Source organism: Protopterus annectens, chromosome 6.part0, assembly GCF_019279795.1.
Source record: "Protopterus annectens isolate FY-2018-M chromosome 6.part0, PAN1.0, whole genome shotgun sequence".
Taxonomy (NCBI): Eukaryota; Metazoa; Chordata; order Ceratodontiformes; family Protopteridae; genus Protopterus; species Protopterus annectens.
The window spans coordinates 1,515,322,648-1,515,338,705 of NC_056737.1; the positions used below are offsets into that span (position 1 = coordinate 1,515,322,648).

The following is a 16,058-nucleotide window of genomic DNA, read 5'->3' on the forward strand; positions in this document are numbered from 1 at the left end:
CTGACTATTTCATAGTTAAATAGCAGCTTGGTTCCCTGTACGTGATGCCAGGGAAGGATGGGACTGACAGGCCTGCCCACCCAATCTGGGGTGAGGGAGACTACTCTGACTTGTCACATTGGTGAAACCTAGTGGGAGTAGCAGATGTTTACTCTGTGGAACTGAGTCTATTGAACCTCTGTTGTCATGTGCAATCACACTATAAGCCAAGGGGAATGCTTGGAGGGCAGCAACAATGATGCTTGAAACAGCCACCACTGGGGGTGGGGGGTGACCTGCTGGAAGAAAGGATAGGCCTGCATACTCCCTACCACACAACTCTAACAGCGGGTGAGCTTCTGGAGGATTACCAAGCATGAATGAAAGGAGCTGGAGGGCTCTCCCCTGCCTAGGAGTCCTGTCTCTCATGACTGAGGAACAAATGGGCTAGTTGGGTGAAGGCAGAAAAAACATCAAGTTGGTCCTGCAGGAGTGCAAAAAATGCTTATAAACTTTAAACACAAATCAGGGAGAGACAAAACGGTAGTTCCAGAAACAGAGTGCATTGATACAAAGATGTAGAAAAATCTGAGTGCTTCACAAATGCTGTGGCACCCACAGTTCTGCAGAAGACATGTTTTTAGTATTTGTCAAAACATATTAAATAATTTACTGGATATGAGCAATAGGTTACATAAGCAAAGTTTTTCAAATAAATGCAAATATCAATGAAATAATTAAAGCCTGGAGCTTCACAAGCAGAGAATATCGAGATATGGGACACAGAGATGCAGTGCAATCTTTACAAAGATGCTAGGTTTATTTAAGTGCAAAAATAACAGTACTTCAGATACATTGTAAAGGAATGTCGACCAAAGATGTTTTTTACTGAATTAATTTCTACAACATATGTGTTTAAGATGGTGCACATATTTTAATACTTCTTGTAACACAAATGTGTTGTTTTGAGATGCTGGACTTTGTCTTCTCTTCTGTAAACTGACTGCTCAAGACGCTCCTTTGGCTCTCAGCTTAGACAGCAACATTTCATTCTTCCTGCATTCCTGTACAGAAACAGACAAAACATTTTTAACCAACATGACAATGTTTGCATACCGCATGCACTTGTAATTTTTATTCTGATATGACACAGAAGCTATCATTATCAGTATAAGCTAAGCAGCATATTTTATGTTGAGAAAATCAGAAGTGAAAATGTACACTAAAATGGACAGAAAACAGAAAAATGCGCTGCGTTTTACTTGATTAGTTACAACGTTCTGTCACTTTTATCTTTTTTTTCTTTATTTAAAAGTGGTACAATATTAGAGACACCCCAGGCACTCTTTTTCCAAAGAATTTAATTTACTCAGTTAATACCATCCAAGCACCTTGTGTCAGCAAGGGCACAGGACCACCCAGAAGCTGACGTACAAAATAAGCTCAATGTAGGAAGTGAGGTGCACTACAGGAAAGAAGGCTTCCATTCCCTTAAGAATAAGAAAAAGATGAGAGTAGAATCCTTAACCATGCTCCGGGGGGAAAAGGCTTTACAGTCTATGCATGTCCTAATATTTTCAGTGAGATAACTTGTCCTCTTACTGGAGCTGTTTGTGAAAAGAAGAAACCAACAGGTCTACAATGCTGCCTAACGTGATAATGTCCACAACCAACCAATCCTTTTCGGATGACTCTTCAAACCAGGGCAAACTCAAAGAACCATCGTCCTCCACAGACAATCCAAGATGAGCTTCACAAATGCAAATGATGGGCCAAGTGGAAGGTTGTCATCCTTCTGGGTGTTTTAGCCAACATGAAGGAGGGTGAGAGACTATGTGAAACATCAAGGCATTCCTCAGTATGTGGAACATGTGGCTGAATGAGGACCACAAAAATCCTCCTTGATAGTAAAGGCCCATTTCCTCTTAGTAAGTAATATGGTGTGAAGATGGCTGATGTTTTGGTGCAGCTGTGTGGTAAACCAAGGCAATCTATAACTTTTTCTTGCACTTTATCAGTTCATTGAGCTGGGAATTTACTGAAAAATGAGACTATCTAATTTAATCAGTGGCTAATAAAATGTTCAAATATGGCTTACTATGGTATTATCATTATTTATTACTTATTTTATAAACTGGGCTGTCCGACCCGAGCACAGCCATTCTCAATGAAGGCCTAAGGAGAAAAGCTCTAATGCATCACATAAACAAGTCGATAATACATTTAAGTTTTGAAAGTTAGACAGCAGAACACCATGCCAGTCACCGTCTAAATATGGCACAGCGACAGATTACCAAAAGGCAGGCTAAAAGCTCTAGTGGATTGTATAAACATATTCAAGCATATGCTCACAATAAAGAAGCAAGAACCATGAAATAAAACAGAGCAGACATTCAGCATGCAAAATATGACAGAGTCCTAATATGCTATTTCAATACAAGTATACATCGTCTGAAGCAAATGAAAAATGTAAAAGGGAAAGTATACAGACCTCAGTATATATGAAACAGAAAAAAAGAATGGTGCTAATAAACTGCAGTTGGAAGAAAATGCAAAACTAATTACTGGTACTCTATTTATAGCAAATACAATATCTAAATACAAAAAGTGCCCTAAGCAGCTGCCTAGTTCAACTTTCTCAATGATTTAGTAGGAGCTCTTTTCCTGTATATATTTTTTGTAAAGAAATGCAACATTTCTTTACTTTAAGAAAAAAAATCAACAAACACAACAAGCAGTACCTCTGTCTGAAGGTACAGCAGCTGCAGCACCCAGTGGAGTAAGTGTTGTAGACTTGGCCATTCAGATTGGTGGCCTCCAGCTCCATCCTGCCCACAACCTACTCAGACAATGAATTAGGCAGATTGTGGTCTAGACTGAGCAAACATTCAGCAAATTGATAACTGTAGTGGATACCGCTGGCACCAACAGAAAGCTCTGCAGTAGAGTGAGGTAAATTTTTAATATTTTTACTGACAGGAATCAGACATTTTGGATGGCTGGAGTTTGGCTAATCCTGGCTCTCAGTTGTCCCTGAGTTTAAAGAACATCCTTAATTTTGTCTGATATGATTGCCCTGTCCCTTATAATTTTTTTTTAGATTTTTTTAGTAGGCCACTAAGAGTTACAGTCAAAAATGCCAGACATTGGAGTTACACGCTTTTTATTCCTCGAAAAATGCTTGTTGATGCAGATGATGCAAAACGTGGTCTGTTAACTGTTTAAAACACTCTTTAGAGCCTCCTTGCTGATTTTCTGCTATTTTAAAATTTTTTTAGTGTTTCACTGCTATTTTTCTACTGTTTTACACATTCTCTAGTGTCTTCTGCTGAAACTAGGGTAGCTAGTTGTTGTAGCATAGTCCAGATACAGGTTTGCTGCTTCTGCAACTTTTTGTAGTGGTTTGTTTGTTCTGAGCATGGTTTCAAGGCCATCTTGGATTGGAATGGGCCTATCTGTACTTATGTAAGAGAAATGTGCTGATTGGGACCTGTCTGATAAAGGGAGACCAGTCTAGGGCTTGGAATAAGCATCCTCATTGTCTTTTTGAATCTTTTAAAAGTTTTTTTCAGGTTTTTAGCTTCTGGTATTTAGGCCCTGCATCTGAGCAGGCTTCTGCTTGTTTACACATCACGCAGCATCACACACTGCCGCGCAGTTGTGCACCAAAGCCGGACAGTTAAATTCAACACATTTTCCCTAAAACCCAGGCAGAAATATCCATCTACTGAGCTTGTCTATGATCAATTCTGAATAGCCACCCCTAGTGACAACAGTCTTCCTAGCATTATAGACAGTTGGACTACCATTGTTTCTCCTGCCAACCTTGCTGACTTGGGTCTCTTGAGACAGTGTAGCAATTGCCTCATGTACAAAGAAAACCCTCTACTAATAACACACTCCAGTACAGAGTGCTAGAGATGTATTTACACCAAAAATCAAGAATCCATGATCTCTCTCACTCAAAACAGTAACACTGAGAAGGTTGTCAACTCACCCACCACTACATATGCTCATAGTACCACTACTCATACACATAGTACACACCAAACAAACAAATTCATATATACGGAGGTTCTCCCAAAAAAACTTACCGAAACACCAGAGACCTCCAAAACACAAGACTGCTATAACTAACACAATCCTTACAGCACCCATTACACATAGCAACACCAGTATCTCACCCACCAAACCAATACGGAGTAACACTCAAAAAAAACAAATTTTCTTGTCATTGGAAACTCAACAGTGGAACACACGGATGTCTCTCTCACCAGGTTGGTGCCAGGGTTCATCAGATCATGCATGCACTCAGGTCTCCCAGTAACAAGTACCATTATGACTCTGTCATAGTTCATGTTGGTGTGAATGATCTGAAATGCACCTCAATGGACTATATGAAAACAGACATGGTTGAGTTCTCTGAGTATGTGTCCCAGACAGATATGTTCTTAGCCTTGAGCAGCATACTGTCCTCACCTAGAATGATGCCACAGTATAAACAAAAAAATGACTGATTTCCATAACTGTCTCAGGATTTGGTGTCATTCAAAGGGGATCCAGTTCCTGGCAGCCTGGGAAGCCATGGTCAACAAACCTCACTGATTTGCCAAAGCCGGTTTGCACCTGGCACCTCTAGGCTTTAGGCTGATGGCAAAGGCTCTTGCCTCCCCCATAGTGTCTTTTTTAGGTAAGGTCTCAAAAACAACATTACTGACATGAAATTAACCAATCAGAACAAGATAATGGTCATGCTTTTAAATGCTAGGAGCTTAAACCAAAAACTGCACTCCCTGGAAGCACTTCTGTTACTAAAAGATGTAGATGTCTGTGAAGTCAGAGAAACCGGATTCAAGGCCTCACAGAGTACCCCACCCTTGCAAGGCTACAATGCCTTCCACACCTTTAGACTGCAAAATAAACATGTGATAACCAAAGAAGGCAGTGTTTCAATCTATATTAGAGATAAATTGGATGGTGCAGTGGTTAAGTGGTAATGTTGTCACCTCACAGCAAGAGGTTCTCCGGGTCAGTTCTTGGCTGGAGTGCCTTCTGTGCAGAGTCTGCATGTCTTCCTTGCATTCGTGTGGGTTTTTCTCTGGGTACTCTGGTTTCCACCAACATTACAAAGACATGCATCCGGAGCGTTTCTCCTGGGGCCTCCACTGAAAATTGGCTTTGTTGCAAGTCTGACTTTCCCAGTAAACAAATGTTAAATAAATAAATAAATAAATAAATTCACCTTCTATCTAGCTAGACTGGACAACTCCATGGAGTTACTCCAGGTCCAGGTTACGGTGTGTAAGGTCGCTCTTTTTATGTGCATAAAGAAGGCACTGAGAACTGGGTGTTCGTTTAAGTAGTTTATTGTATACAAATTCATCAGGATGAATGGCAGGAATATTAAACTTAAACTATCTAAACAACTGACTACATACTTGCATGTTGTCTCTCTGGCTGCTCACTCAAAATGGCACTCTAGCTTGCATGTGCTCAGTACTTACATGCATGTGCTGACTCACTGGAAAGCTTCTTAAAGGTATACCACACACTCTGATCTACAGGTAAGACCTCCATTCAAGTCATAGTCAGTTATAGATCCCCCTCCATGGGTTACGACTTCCATGAAGCCTCCTTGACACAACTGGAGACAATCCAAATTTTATCGAACACACTGGTTATGGGAGATTTCAACTATTCCACCATCAACTGGGAAACCTACGCTAGCCCTAACTCACTAGTGCAAAAGTTCCTTGACTTTGTTAATTCAAATGCTCTGGAACAAATTGTCCATACCACAACATGGGGAACAAACATTCTGGATCTGGTCCTCTCCATGTCATATGCACTGTCGGACTCTTTAGTCAAAACTCTAGTCAAAACTGACCATAAATCAGTCAACTTCGAGCTGGCACTAACACCAGAACTCACAAAGGATGAAATCAGACTAAAAAACTTCACCAAGGCAAACCCTTCCTAGGTGAAGGTATAAATGCATTCTAAGCCCTACCCCAAGCTGGAAATGGTAACTATGTCAAAGCTTACAGTAAAGCCCTGTACAGTCACTTGCATAAGTGCTTTGCTGTACCAGAGAGAATCAAAGCCAGAGCTCCGAGTAAAAGCAAGCTGCCATGGGGACATCTGGCATCAAAAAACTTCACAATAAACACAAAAGGTTGCTGTCCAAGAAAACACAGGCAAGGCCCTGACAATGGAAAAACAGCCTCCTCAGCCTCAACAGGCAAATAAGTCAACTTGACAAATCCTCCAAGGACTCCTTTGAGAGAAACTTAGCGAGCACAGCCAAGAATAACCATAAGGCCTTTTACAGCTACGTACATAACCTAAAGGCTAGGACCTAAGCATGTGCAGAACTAGTGGCCAACAGTATCACACACACTGACCCTACAGAGATAGCAAACCTGCTAATGGATAGGTTTGGTGAAAATTTCACTCCCTTATCCCCTCCTAATTTACAACAAACCTTCCCCCAAACTTCCCTCCACCCTACATCTATGAAGAGTAGGTCCTCAAAGCTTTGTCCAGGGCAAAAAAAGACAGCCTCTATGGGACAAGATGGCATCCCAGGCTGTCTTCTAAACAGGGTAAAACATGAACTAGCATCACCACTAAGTACCCTTTTCAATCATAGCCTAGCCACAGGCTTTGTTCCTGTGGAATGGAGAACAGCAATAGTTATTCCCCTCCATAAAGGTGGTCGAGCAACAGACCCAGGGAATTACAGACTCATAAGCCTGACCAGCCTCATCTGTAAGGCCATGGAACATATTAGTATGGACCTCATAAATAAAGACATACCTGACCTCCAAACCCTGGATCCTACCCAAGTTGGCTTCATGAAGGGCAGATCCTGCCTGTTAAATCTGGAAGATTTCTTTGGAAATGTGCCCAAAGCCATTTGACAAGGGCAAATCTGTGCACACAGCATGCTTCTACCTTGCAAAGGCTTTTCACACAATCCCACATTCAGGCATTATCAGTAAATGTAGTAAACTGAATGTAAACCCCTTTGTTTTAAGATGGGTTGCCAATTGGCTCACAAACTGGACACACACTATCAAAATGGGTGATTCCACATCAAACAGAAGATCTGTTACAAGTGGGGTGTCACAGTGGCCACTGCTGGGCCCCCTACTATTTAGTATATACTTCTCAGAAGTTCAGGTCAAAACTAAAGGGTTGTTGCTGACCAAGTTTGCAGACAACTGCAATGTGCCTTACACAGACTGACTAAAGTCCCTGTCACTATATTCTGTATCGTATAGACTTCTTAGGGGAGACTTCTGCCTGGCCTACAGAGCAATCCAAGGCCTAAACTTAATGAACTTGCTGGATAGCCGTAAATCAAATGGGACTACGACTATCCATTCAAGGGACCTAAATATGGCCTGCGACTTAAATAGAACATACTGGAGGGTCAGATGCATCTCCCAGCGATTACCACGTCTTTGGAACAGGCTAACAATTCATGTGAAACAGAGCACCTCTATGACACTGTTCAAGAGGAACATGGACGAGTGGATGGGGCACCATAAATTCTTACTGGGGATAGAGCCCACAACCCTCCTGGACAAGGGCGGTCATCACTAAATGCAATCTTAGACATTGACTAGTACCACTACGGTATTAGCTTACTACATTGGGATGAAATAGCTAGGTTTAAATTTACCTCCGGCTCGATAACCTAGTAATCTCCTATGGTAGAGTTAGAAAAAATGTTAAGCAAAAAGATGTAAAAGTGTAGTGTGGTGTGTGATGAATGCACCCCTGGGAAAGAAGCATGGATGAAAATGTGTCAGAGAAGCAAGGAGACACTAACTGAGTCAGTAAAGGCATAGAAGGGATGGAAAACAGGTAAAGGAGTAGCAGTGACAGAAGCAACCCATTTTTTAAGTGGCACCTTGGGAAGAAGAAGCTTTATTATTTCAAGTAAGACAGTACAAAAGGAAAAATATACAGTGAACTTACAGTCATTGAAAACTATATAGACAAGTTTGAAATTTCCAAGGGAGCGAAAATGTGAAAGACATATTAGGACTCGCTTAACACATGTAATAAATTATTAGTAACATCCATTTGTAAACATGCAGTTTTAAAAATAAAATTAAAATCTGCAGAAATGACAAAAGGAAACTCTTTTGTAGGACAGAAGAAACAACGCCAGTGGCTAAACTGCTCCAGTGCTGCAGGTGTGCTTCCATTTTGATTGCTTACTCCTGGATGATAGCTTGACAGGGAATAGGCAAACTGCAGCAGGAAGGACACTTGAGTAGTTTACAGACTAGCCAGGAGTAAACTGAGTCACCAGTTTAAGGTACCATATGTCATAGCAAGAATGCATTTTTCTCCTTAAACTCCTGTCTGGTAAGGACAGAAGAAACAACGCCAGTGGCTAAACTGCTCCAGTGCTGCAGGAGCTGTCCAGCAACTCCAAAAAAAATAACTAAACAGTCACGGCACAATACTGAAAATGGATACTAGACTCTGAATTACTTCTGAACACAAAAGAAAAAAAAACAAAAAAACAACAAAAAAAAAAAAACAACAAAACTTCATTTTTACGCCTGAATAAACTCGTTAATCTAGTGCACAAGTCCAAATCATATGCCTAGGAAACAAAATTTGCCATTAGGTATCATTGACTGAAGTCCACCTTTCACATCAATTTACTCCATATACAAAACCAGTAGAAAACTTGGTATGCTATATAAATCTAAACCATTCTTAACAGAGAAAGCTATGCTAGGAACAAGTAGCAGTACACGTTTACATCCATGTCTACTATATGCTTTAGCAATATGAATATGCAGAAAAGCCAAACTCAGAAACTAGAACAAATTTATAACAGGATAACTATTAAGCTCTAAAGAAAAATTTGATACTGCCTCATACAAAAAAAAGCCAATCAGTTAGAACTACAAAACACCTTAGCATACTCTCAACAACAGTACACACAGTATCATGTGTGAATAAACCAAAGTCCTACAATCATACCCCCTTCAGAAAAGTATAATCTAGTCAGATTGCTAAGGTTACTTAATTATACTTCATAGCAGAATCTAAACGACTACCAGAAATTTGTCCAGACGCGGACTTCCAAGTTGGCTGCACACTAACTAATAGCTCAATTTCAGCTCTTCCAGTGTGAAAACAGAAACTAATTTGTCTTTTTGGGTAAATTTCAGTTACTGGTTAGTAAGTGCACTGCCTACATGGCAGCAAAGAAAAGATTTAGAATACCTGAAAGAAAATTAACCAAAAAGGTGAGTAGAAAACACTGGCTGGGAGTAATCCTGTAGATGTACAGCAAAAAGCAGTTCAAGTTCCAGCTTTGGTGCCAGGTATGATTTCCAGTAATAAAGAGGAAAAAAATAAGTCAAATATCCACGGTGCTGATTAAAATAAATAAAAAACTGAAGGAGCATATGAACTCAAATAAAAGGGTGGAAAAAATGGAAGAAGCTTTAAACAGATATTCAAATGAGGTGATAAAACTGCAAAGATCAAAGGTCGAAATGAAAAAAAAAAAGGTTGGCAAAGTATGACACTGCTCAAGAAGAGATGTTTGAAAAAATGGTAGAATTAGAGGACAGAGACATAGGGGAAAACCTGAGATTTTGTGTTGTACCAGAGAAACTGGAAGGAAGACATTGCATTGCTTTTATGAACGCATAAATAAGCAACTGGACTGGTATTCGACAGCAGGAGTGGTTAACTGAAAGGATACATCGTGTGTGTGCTCGAAAGCTGGCCAAGGGAAATAAGTCCATACCTCTAATAGTAAAGATATAATCCCACCAGCAGAAAGAGTTGATTCTGACAGAACTGTGGCAGAAGGACAAAGCAGTAAAAGTTGGAGACAGTAGAGTGTCTGTGAAAAATGATTACTCACTGTAAGCCAAGCAGAAGATGAGTAAATTTATTTCAGCAATCAGGGAATGTCGAGCAGTAGATGAGAGTGTCCAGCTGCTGTATCCACTATCCTCAGAATATTTTTTCATGGAGGATCAAATGTATTTTTTGATGCCAAACATGCTAAAGGGAAAATGCAAAAGTTTGTTCAACAAAAAGTGAGCTATCAAACAGAAGGGGATTCTGCTTCTCATTCTTCAGAAAAAAAAAAGCTTACAGAGAGACTATGCTAATGAAACCTTTTCCAATATTCCAAAGGAAAATGATTGACAGGCAGAGAAAAGCACAGGAGTTGACTAGAATTCTAGAACCAGGAGTACATTGGAAATGAACCAGACACAGATTTGGGAGATGCAGATCAACAGGAAGAAAACCAGCAACTCTAAAATTAATGAATAAATGTGAGACTATAAAGCATAAATCACATTTGTGAATTATGACAGAACAAGAAAACCTGGAAATATTGGACTTTTTGGGGAATCCAAAGCACATGTCCTATTTCATGTCATTAATGTTTGGAAGAACATTTATGAGACGGTAAGAGGAAGGAGAGAGGTAACCAAATAAAAGTTTTTGTTCTTAATGATATTTTTGTAAAACATGACACACACTACATGTTATAAAGTAAACCGTCTTGTGTTATTTTTGTGTGCAATAGGACTACTAAAGTAAACAGGTTCCCTTTTTCGTCTTCTTTCTTTCTTCCTTTCTTCTTATTTAGTTTAAAAAAATGTAGGCACTGCAATGTAAAAAGAGAAGAAATTGTACAAAGAACATGATACAAGTACAACTGAAATACTTTTGCTTACTTTTTCATGGCAGAATGTCTGGATTAAGTCCCCTTGTCTTGATCTAAGCATAAAGTTTAAGGGGAAGCTAGTAAATAACGGAACACTGAATGCAATGAAAAGGTTTCCTTTAGCAAATATATGTTCACACTGCAACACGAGAAGCTTGTAGCTGAAGGCAACTGTGTATCTGGTTGTCATGTTTCTATGGAGACAAATTGGCAAGGGCAATAAACACATAATATTATTTTCTTTCATTCATTCTAAATGTATTCAAGTTGCTTTATGCATCTTGGGAAGGAATAAAGATGAGGCAAAAATGGACAGCACTTAGTGTAAGTAGAAGCACATTCTGTACCATGCATCTTAGCATGGCTAACCTTCACTATACGTCAAGTCAAGCCTGTGAGTGTAGCTGTCAGTCTGGGACAATTGTTCCTATTACAAGGATTAAACTTCATTATTTCAGATGTAAACAGATTTGTTTGTTTGCATTAAATTAATAGGTTATGGGGGTGTTCTGGGTGTGTGTTTGTTTTTTTGTGTGAGGTTTTTCATTAAATCAAAAGTCTTATAAGATGTGACATACAGTAGATACAAATGGATATGACAAGAAAAAAAGATTACCTGCCACACATTACTGTTTGAATGTAACCCACAATCTGAAACTAGATGCTTTGTATGAGGTTAGAAAGATTGCTGTTAAGCAAATGCTTTTGATAAGAACTCCAGAACACAAAAGCTTTTAGCAGAATGGCTCAGACAACTGAAAGTAGAAGGGGTTGTTGCCAAGCTTAGGGAGCCACCCAGACTGAGATCCTGTTGAAGCATTAGAAATATTTCGGAAATTTTATGAAAATCTGTATAAAGCAGAGAAATGTGAAAATCAAGTAAAAGCACAAAAGGAAATGTTTATGGAAGAATTAAGTATGCTAAGGTTAGAGGCAGATGAGGCTCAACTACTAACAGGATAGGATTAGATGAGCTAAAATGGTGATGCATAACCAAACTACAGGAAAGTCACCAGGAATAAAGTAATGGTATTCCTGTGGAAGTTTAGAAGCTAGGAAGGAAAAAAGTGAAAGATTTGGAAGGTTTTGTTTAACAGTATATTAAAAGGAGGAGAAGCACCAATATCCCGGAAGAAAGCTTTGGTGAATGTAATACCTAAAGATTGCAAATACCCATCAGATCTAGCTTCAAATAGACCACTTCAATTCTAAATCATGATTAAAAAAGTATTTATGTCTACAATGGCTAAAAGAATGGCAATTGTGATTCCAAAATTGAAAGAAATGGGTCAGTGTAGTTTTGTGGCCTAACAGAACAATGATAATCCAGAGGGCAGCAAAATGTAACAAAATACCACTGTTGATGGTGGGTCTTGATGAGCAGAAAGCATCTGACAGCTGGGATTTTATGAGTAAGGCAATGGAACCAATTGTATTTCCTGATAAAATTATGAAGTTGATTAAGAGATGAGGGATAGGAGGCGAAAAGTAAAGTATGTCTGTTTGGGGGGAGGGGGTTCTTCACTGATAGGTTGTTTGACCAGAGGAACCAGGTGAGGGTGTCCTCTTTCTCCCTTTTTATTTACATTATATTTAGAACCACAGGCAAAGAAAATAGGAGACTCAGAAATTCAAGTATATAATTGGTATGGTGATCCAAGAAATGTTGGCTTCATTTGCAGGTGATATTTTGTACCTGATAAAACTAGAAAAGGACAGCTGAGTGCTGTGGAACACTCTGAGACCATGTTTTCAGGATACAAAATAAATACCGAGCCAACAGATATAGCCAACATACTGGTTGACAGATTCATTGCCAACTTTACCTCCCCGAAAGGCCCTATCACAATACCAGAAGAAAGCCTGGTACCCACCATTTCTGCAGCACAGATAAAAGCTGCATTGTCAAAAGCCAAGAATACAGTGTCCATAGGACATGATAATATCCTTGGCTGCATCCTACATTAACTAAAAAACGAACTGGCACCACATCTGTGTGCCCTGTTCAATCACAGCCTTACCTCAGGCTTTGTCCCTAACGAATGGCGCACTGCTACAGTCATCCCTCTCCACAAAGGGGGAGCAACTACAGACACTGGGAACTACCACCCCATTAGCCTGATGAGCTTGGTATGCAAAACTATGGAGCATGTCATCATGGCCCTGCTCAACAAAGATATAGGCAATCTCCAAACTCTTGACCACACACAGTTTGGCTTCATCAAGGGGAGATCCTGCCTGCTGAACCTGGGTGACTTCTTTGAGGCAGTCGGCAAGGCTGTGGATGAGGGTAAGGCAGAGCATACAGCCTACCTTGAACTGGCCAAGACCTTTGATATCATTCCCCACTCGGGTATCATTGATAAACTCACCAAACTAGGCATTAATCCTTATATCACTAGGTGGGTTGCAAGTTGGCTAACAGACAGGACCCACAGACGGAAAGTTGCGGACTCCAAGTCAGACTGTTGACTAATCACGAGTGGAGTCCCACAGGGCTCAGTCCTGGGCCATCACCTGTTTCCAGGCCAACACAGAGGGACTCTGGATGACCAAGTCCTCCCCAAGTGATGCAAGCATCCTACAAAAAGGCTTTTCTGAGACCAATGGCTGAAGTCGGAACCATGGCCCTAAGCTTAACGCCAAAATATGCATCATCATTCCCTTAGAAAAAATTCAGCTGCCACGAATTACCACGTCAATGGGATCCCACTAAACAATGAAGGGGCCCATAAGAGATCTGAGCACCCAGGTCGACAGCCACGTTACCTTTGACCACCATGTTGCCACTGTGGTCAGTAAGTCCTTCTGCATGGCACTTCTTATAACCAAAAGGTTTGTATCCAGAAAGAAAGAGATCATCATCCCTCTCTACTCATCCCTCATTAGACCAATCATTGAATATAATGTCCCGTTTAGCATGTACCTGACCAGACACCTACAACAGCTGCAGAGGCCAGAAAAGTACCTCACAAAAAGGATCCTAGGCCTTAAACATATGTCCTACACGGAGAGACTCAAGAAACTTCAGTTCTCAGTCTCTTATTGTCTACTCAGAGGTGATCTCTGCTTGACTTACAAAGCCATGTCTGACCCAGCTCTATTTGAAATGCTACACCTAAAGAAATCCCAATCTCCTCCCGTGCCATACGCTCCGGAGACCACAACCTCACTACCACAATCAACAGAACATGCTAGAGGGACAGGTTCATCTCCCAAAGACTGCCCATACTCTAGAATAAGCTTCCCATTCATGTCAAGCAGATTACCTCGCTGCCACTCTTCAAGACAAATCTCGACGAGTGGATGGGCAACAGAAAGTTCACCCCAGGGATCACTCCAGTTGTTCTACTGGATAGAGGCACTGTAAACTAACACTGGGTGGCACAGTGTCAGGAAAAAGTTTTTTGGGCTAGGCTTGTAAAGGCTCCAGAGCCATTAGCCTAGTACAGACCTATGAACCTATAAAGATTTTCAAAAATAATAGCTGTACACTATGTATCTACACAAAAACTGGTTCAGCAATAAACGTGCTTATGGGGGCATGATAAAATGAAGTACTTAGGATTATGGATTATAAAAGATTCTGTTATGGCAGCTACGAGTATGTGATAAGGGACAAAACAAAAGATAATACAAAAACAGAGAAACTGGAAGCTTTGTTTTTATAGATATGGACAGCAAGACACAAGCAGTAAAATGCTTTAAGTCCCTTTAGTTTTATACACACTTCATGCATATTTTAATCAAGCAGAGGAGAATTATTGATAACAATTAATAAAGAGTAGCAGGATATTATCTCAGAAAGGAAGAGGGCAAGAGTCAAGTGGGATAAGTTGATCCTTTCAATAGAACAAACTGGTTTGGGTTTACCTGATTTGAAGGAGTATTTAGAGCTACACAGTTAAGGCTCCTATACCTAGCACAAACAGAAAGGTATAATTCAATGTGGAAAGGGATGATAATGAAATGGGGAAGAAGCTAAAGAAGTAAGAATAAACTGGGATTTTGGATGCAGATCCTTAAGAACAACCACCACACAGACCACCATATTCACAAAGTAGCAGAAAGTATTATAAGAACTAAGCCAACATGGGAATGCAGAAAGGAGATTCTGCCAATAGGGATGACTGCAATTAGGGGTACAAAGAATAGGCAAGAGGGCCCAGAATTTACTGGAGAAAACTGTCAAAGGAACCAAAGAAATGGGAACAAATAATTGGAAAGGGAAATGTAAAAGAATGGGAAGAGGCCACAAATTAATTTGGACTACAGGCTACAGATTGCCGTCCTTCTCCAAGGACTTGATATCAGAGTATAGGTAAAGAGGAAAGAAAAAGAGGATCCTAAGTGAAAGATCAGCACTGGTAGCATTTTTAGTAGAATCTAGAACAGAAACTGCTGTTAAAAAACTGATAACTAGTATCACATATAAAATATTGCATGACAATTATAGGAATCAATCAAAGGGGATTAGAAAGAGTGACTGAATAAGTAATTCACAAAGAAACAATTGTGAGGATATATGTATGGCTTCCAAATATGCATCAAAATCTAGAAGATTTAGGATTTTTACTTGGAAATGTGTGCATAGCTATTTTTATACTCCAGGCAGATGGCAAAGAATTATTCCTCAGATAGATTGCAAATGTTGGAGGTGAGATGGAGAAGAAAGAGGTAACTGAGACCATATTTTTGGGAGTGCAATGAGTTGGCATACTTCAAAAAATTCCCTGCAATACTCTGTCAGAAATACTGGGCAAACAAATTGGTGTAACTAAGAAAATTGTTTTTTTTTAAGCTGTGATAAAGAATTGGAATTGCCTAGACATAGTAAGGCCTTGCTGAATTTAATTCTGGTGGCTGCCAAAAATTAGTAGAAAATGAAAATCGGTCTAAATAATCCATGTGATAAGTAGTGAATACAGTAATAGAGATAAAAGAAATGGAAGTGTAATCTTTAGAAAAAGGTAGGAGCGTATTACATGGAACAAAATGGGAACATTACACATACAATAATGTTTGGGAAGAGAAACAAGGTTTAATGAAAGGCAGGAATTGAATGAGTTATGTAATGGTTGACTAACGATGAGTGTCAAGAAAATTGTAAGTAAAGTATAATGTTTGCAACTGAAAATATTTCAATAAAGGTTTGCCTCCATTTATATAAATGTATGATTGCCTAAGTCATAAGTGATAACTCAATGAAGATGATGTTTCTTGTTACAGACATTTGACTGGAGTCAAACTACACTCAAGAATTACCTTAACAGTGGATTTTCAGTCAAGCACACATTTCCCTCCCATTTATGGCTATAAGACAACCTGGTCTAAGGTTTGTGAAAGT

At 39.7% G+C, this 16,058-nt stretch overlaps 1 protein-coding gene across 1 annotated transcript in view; it reads right to left on the reverse strand.

Moving 5' to 3' along the window:
- Positions 1-775: 775 nt before the first annotated feature.
- CCDC93 (coiled-coil domain containing 93) overlaps positions 776-16,058 on the reverse strand; it is a gene marked incomplete in the record, with an annotated part of 1,282,969 nt that continues 1,267,686 nt past the window's right edge. The window contains 1 exon segment of the mRNA XM_044074979.1: positions 776-1,043. Coding sequence (XP_043930914.1) covers positions 987-1,043 — 57 coding nt within the window.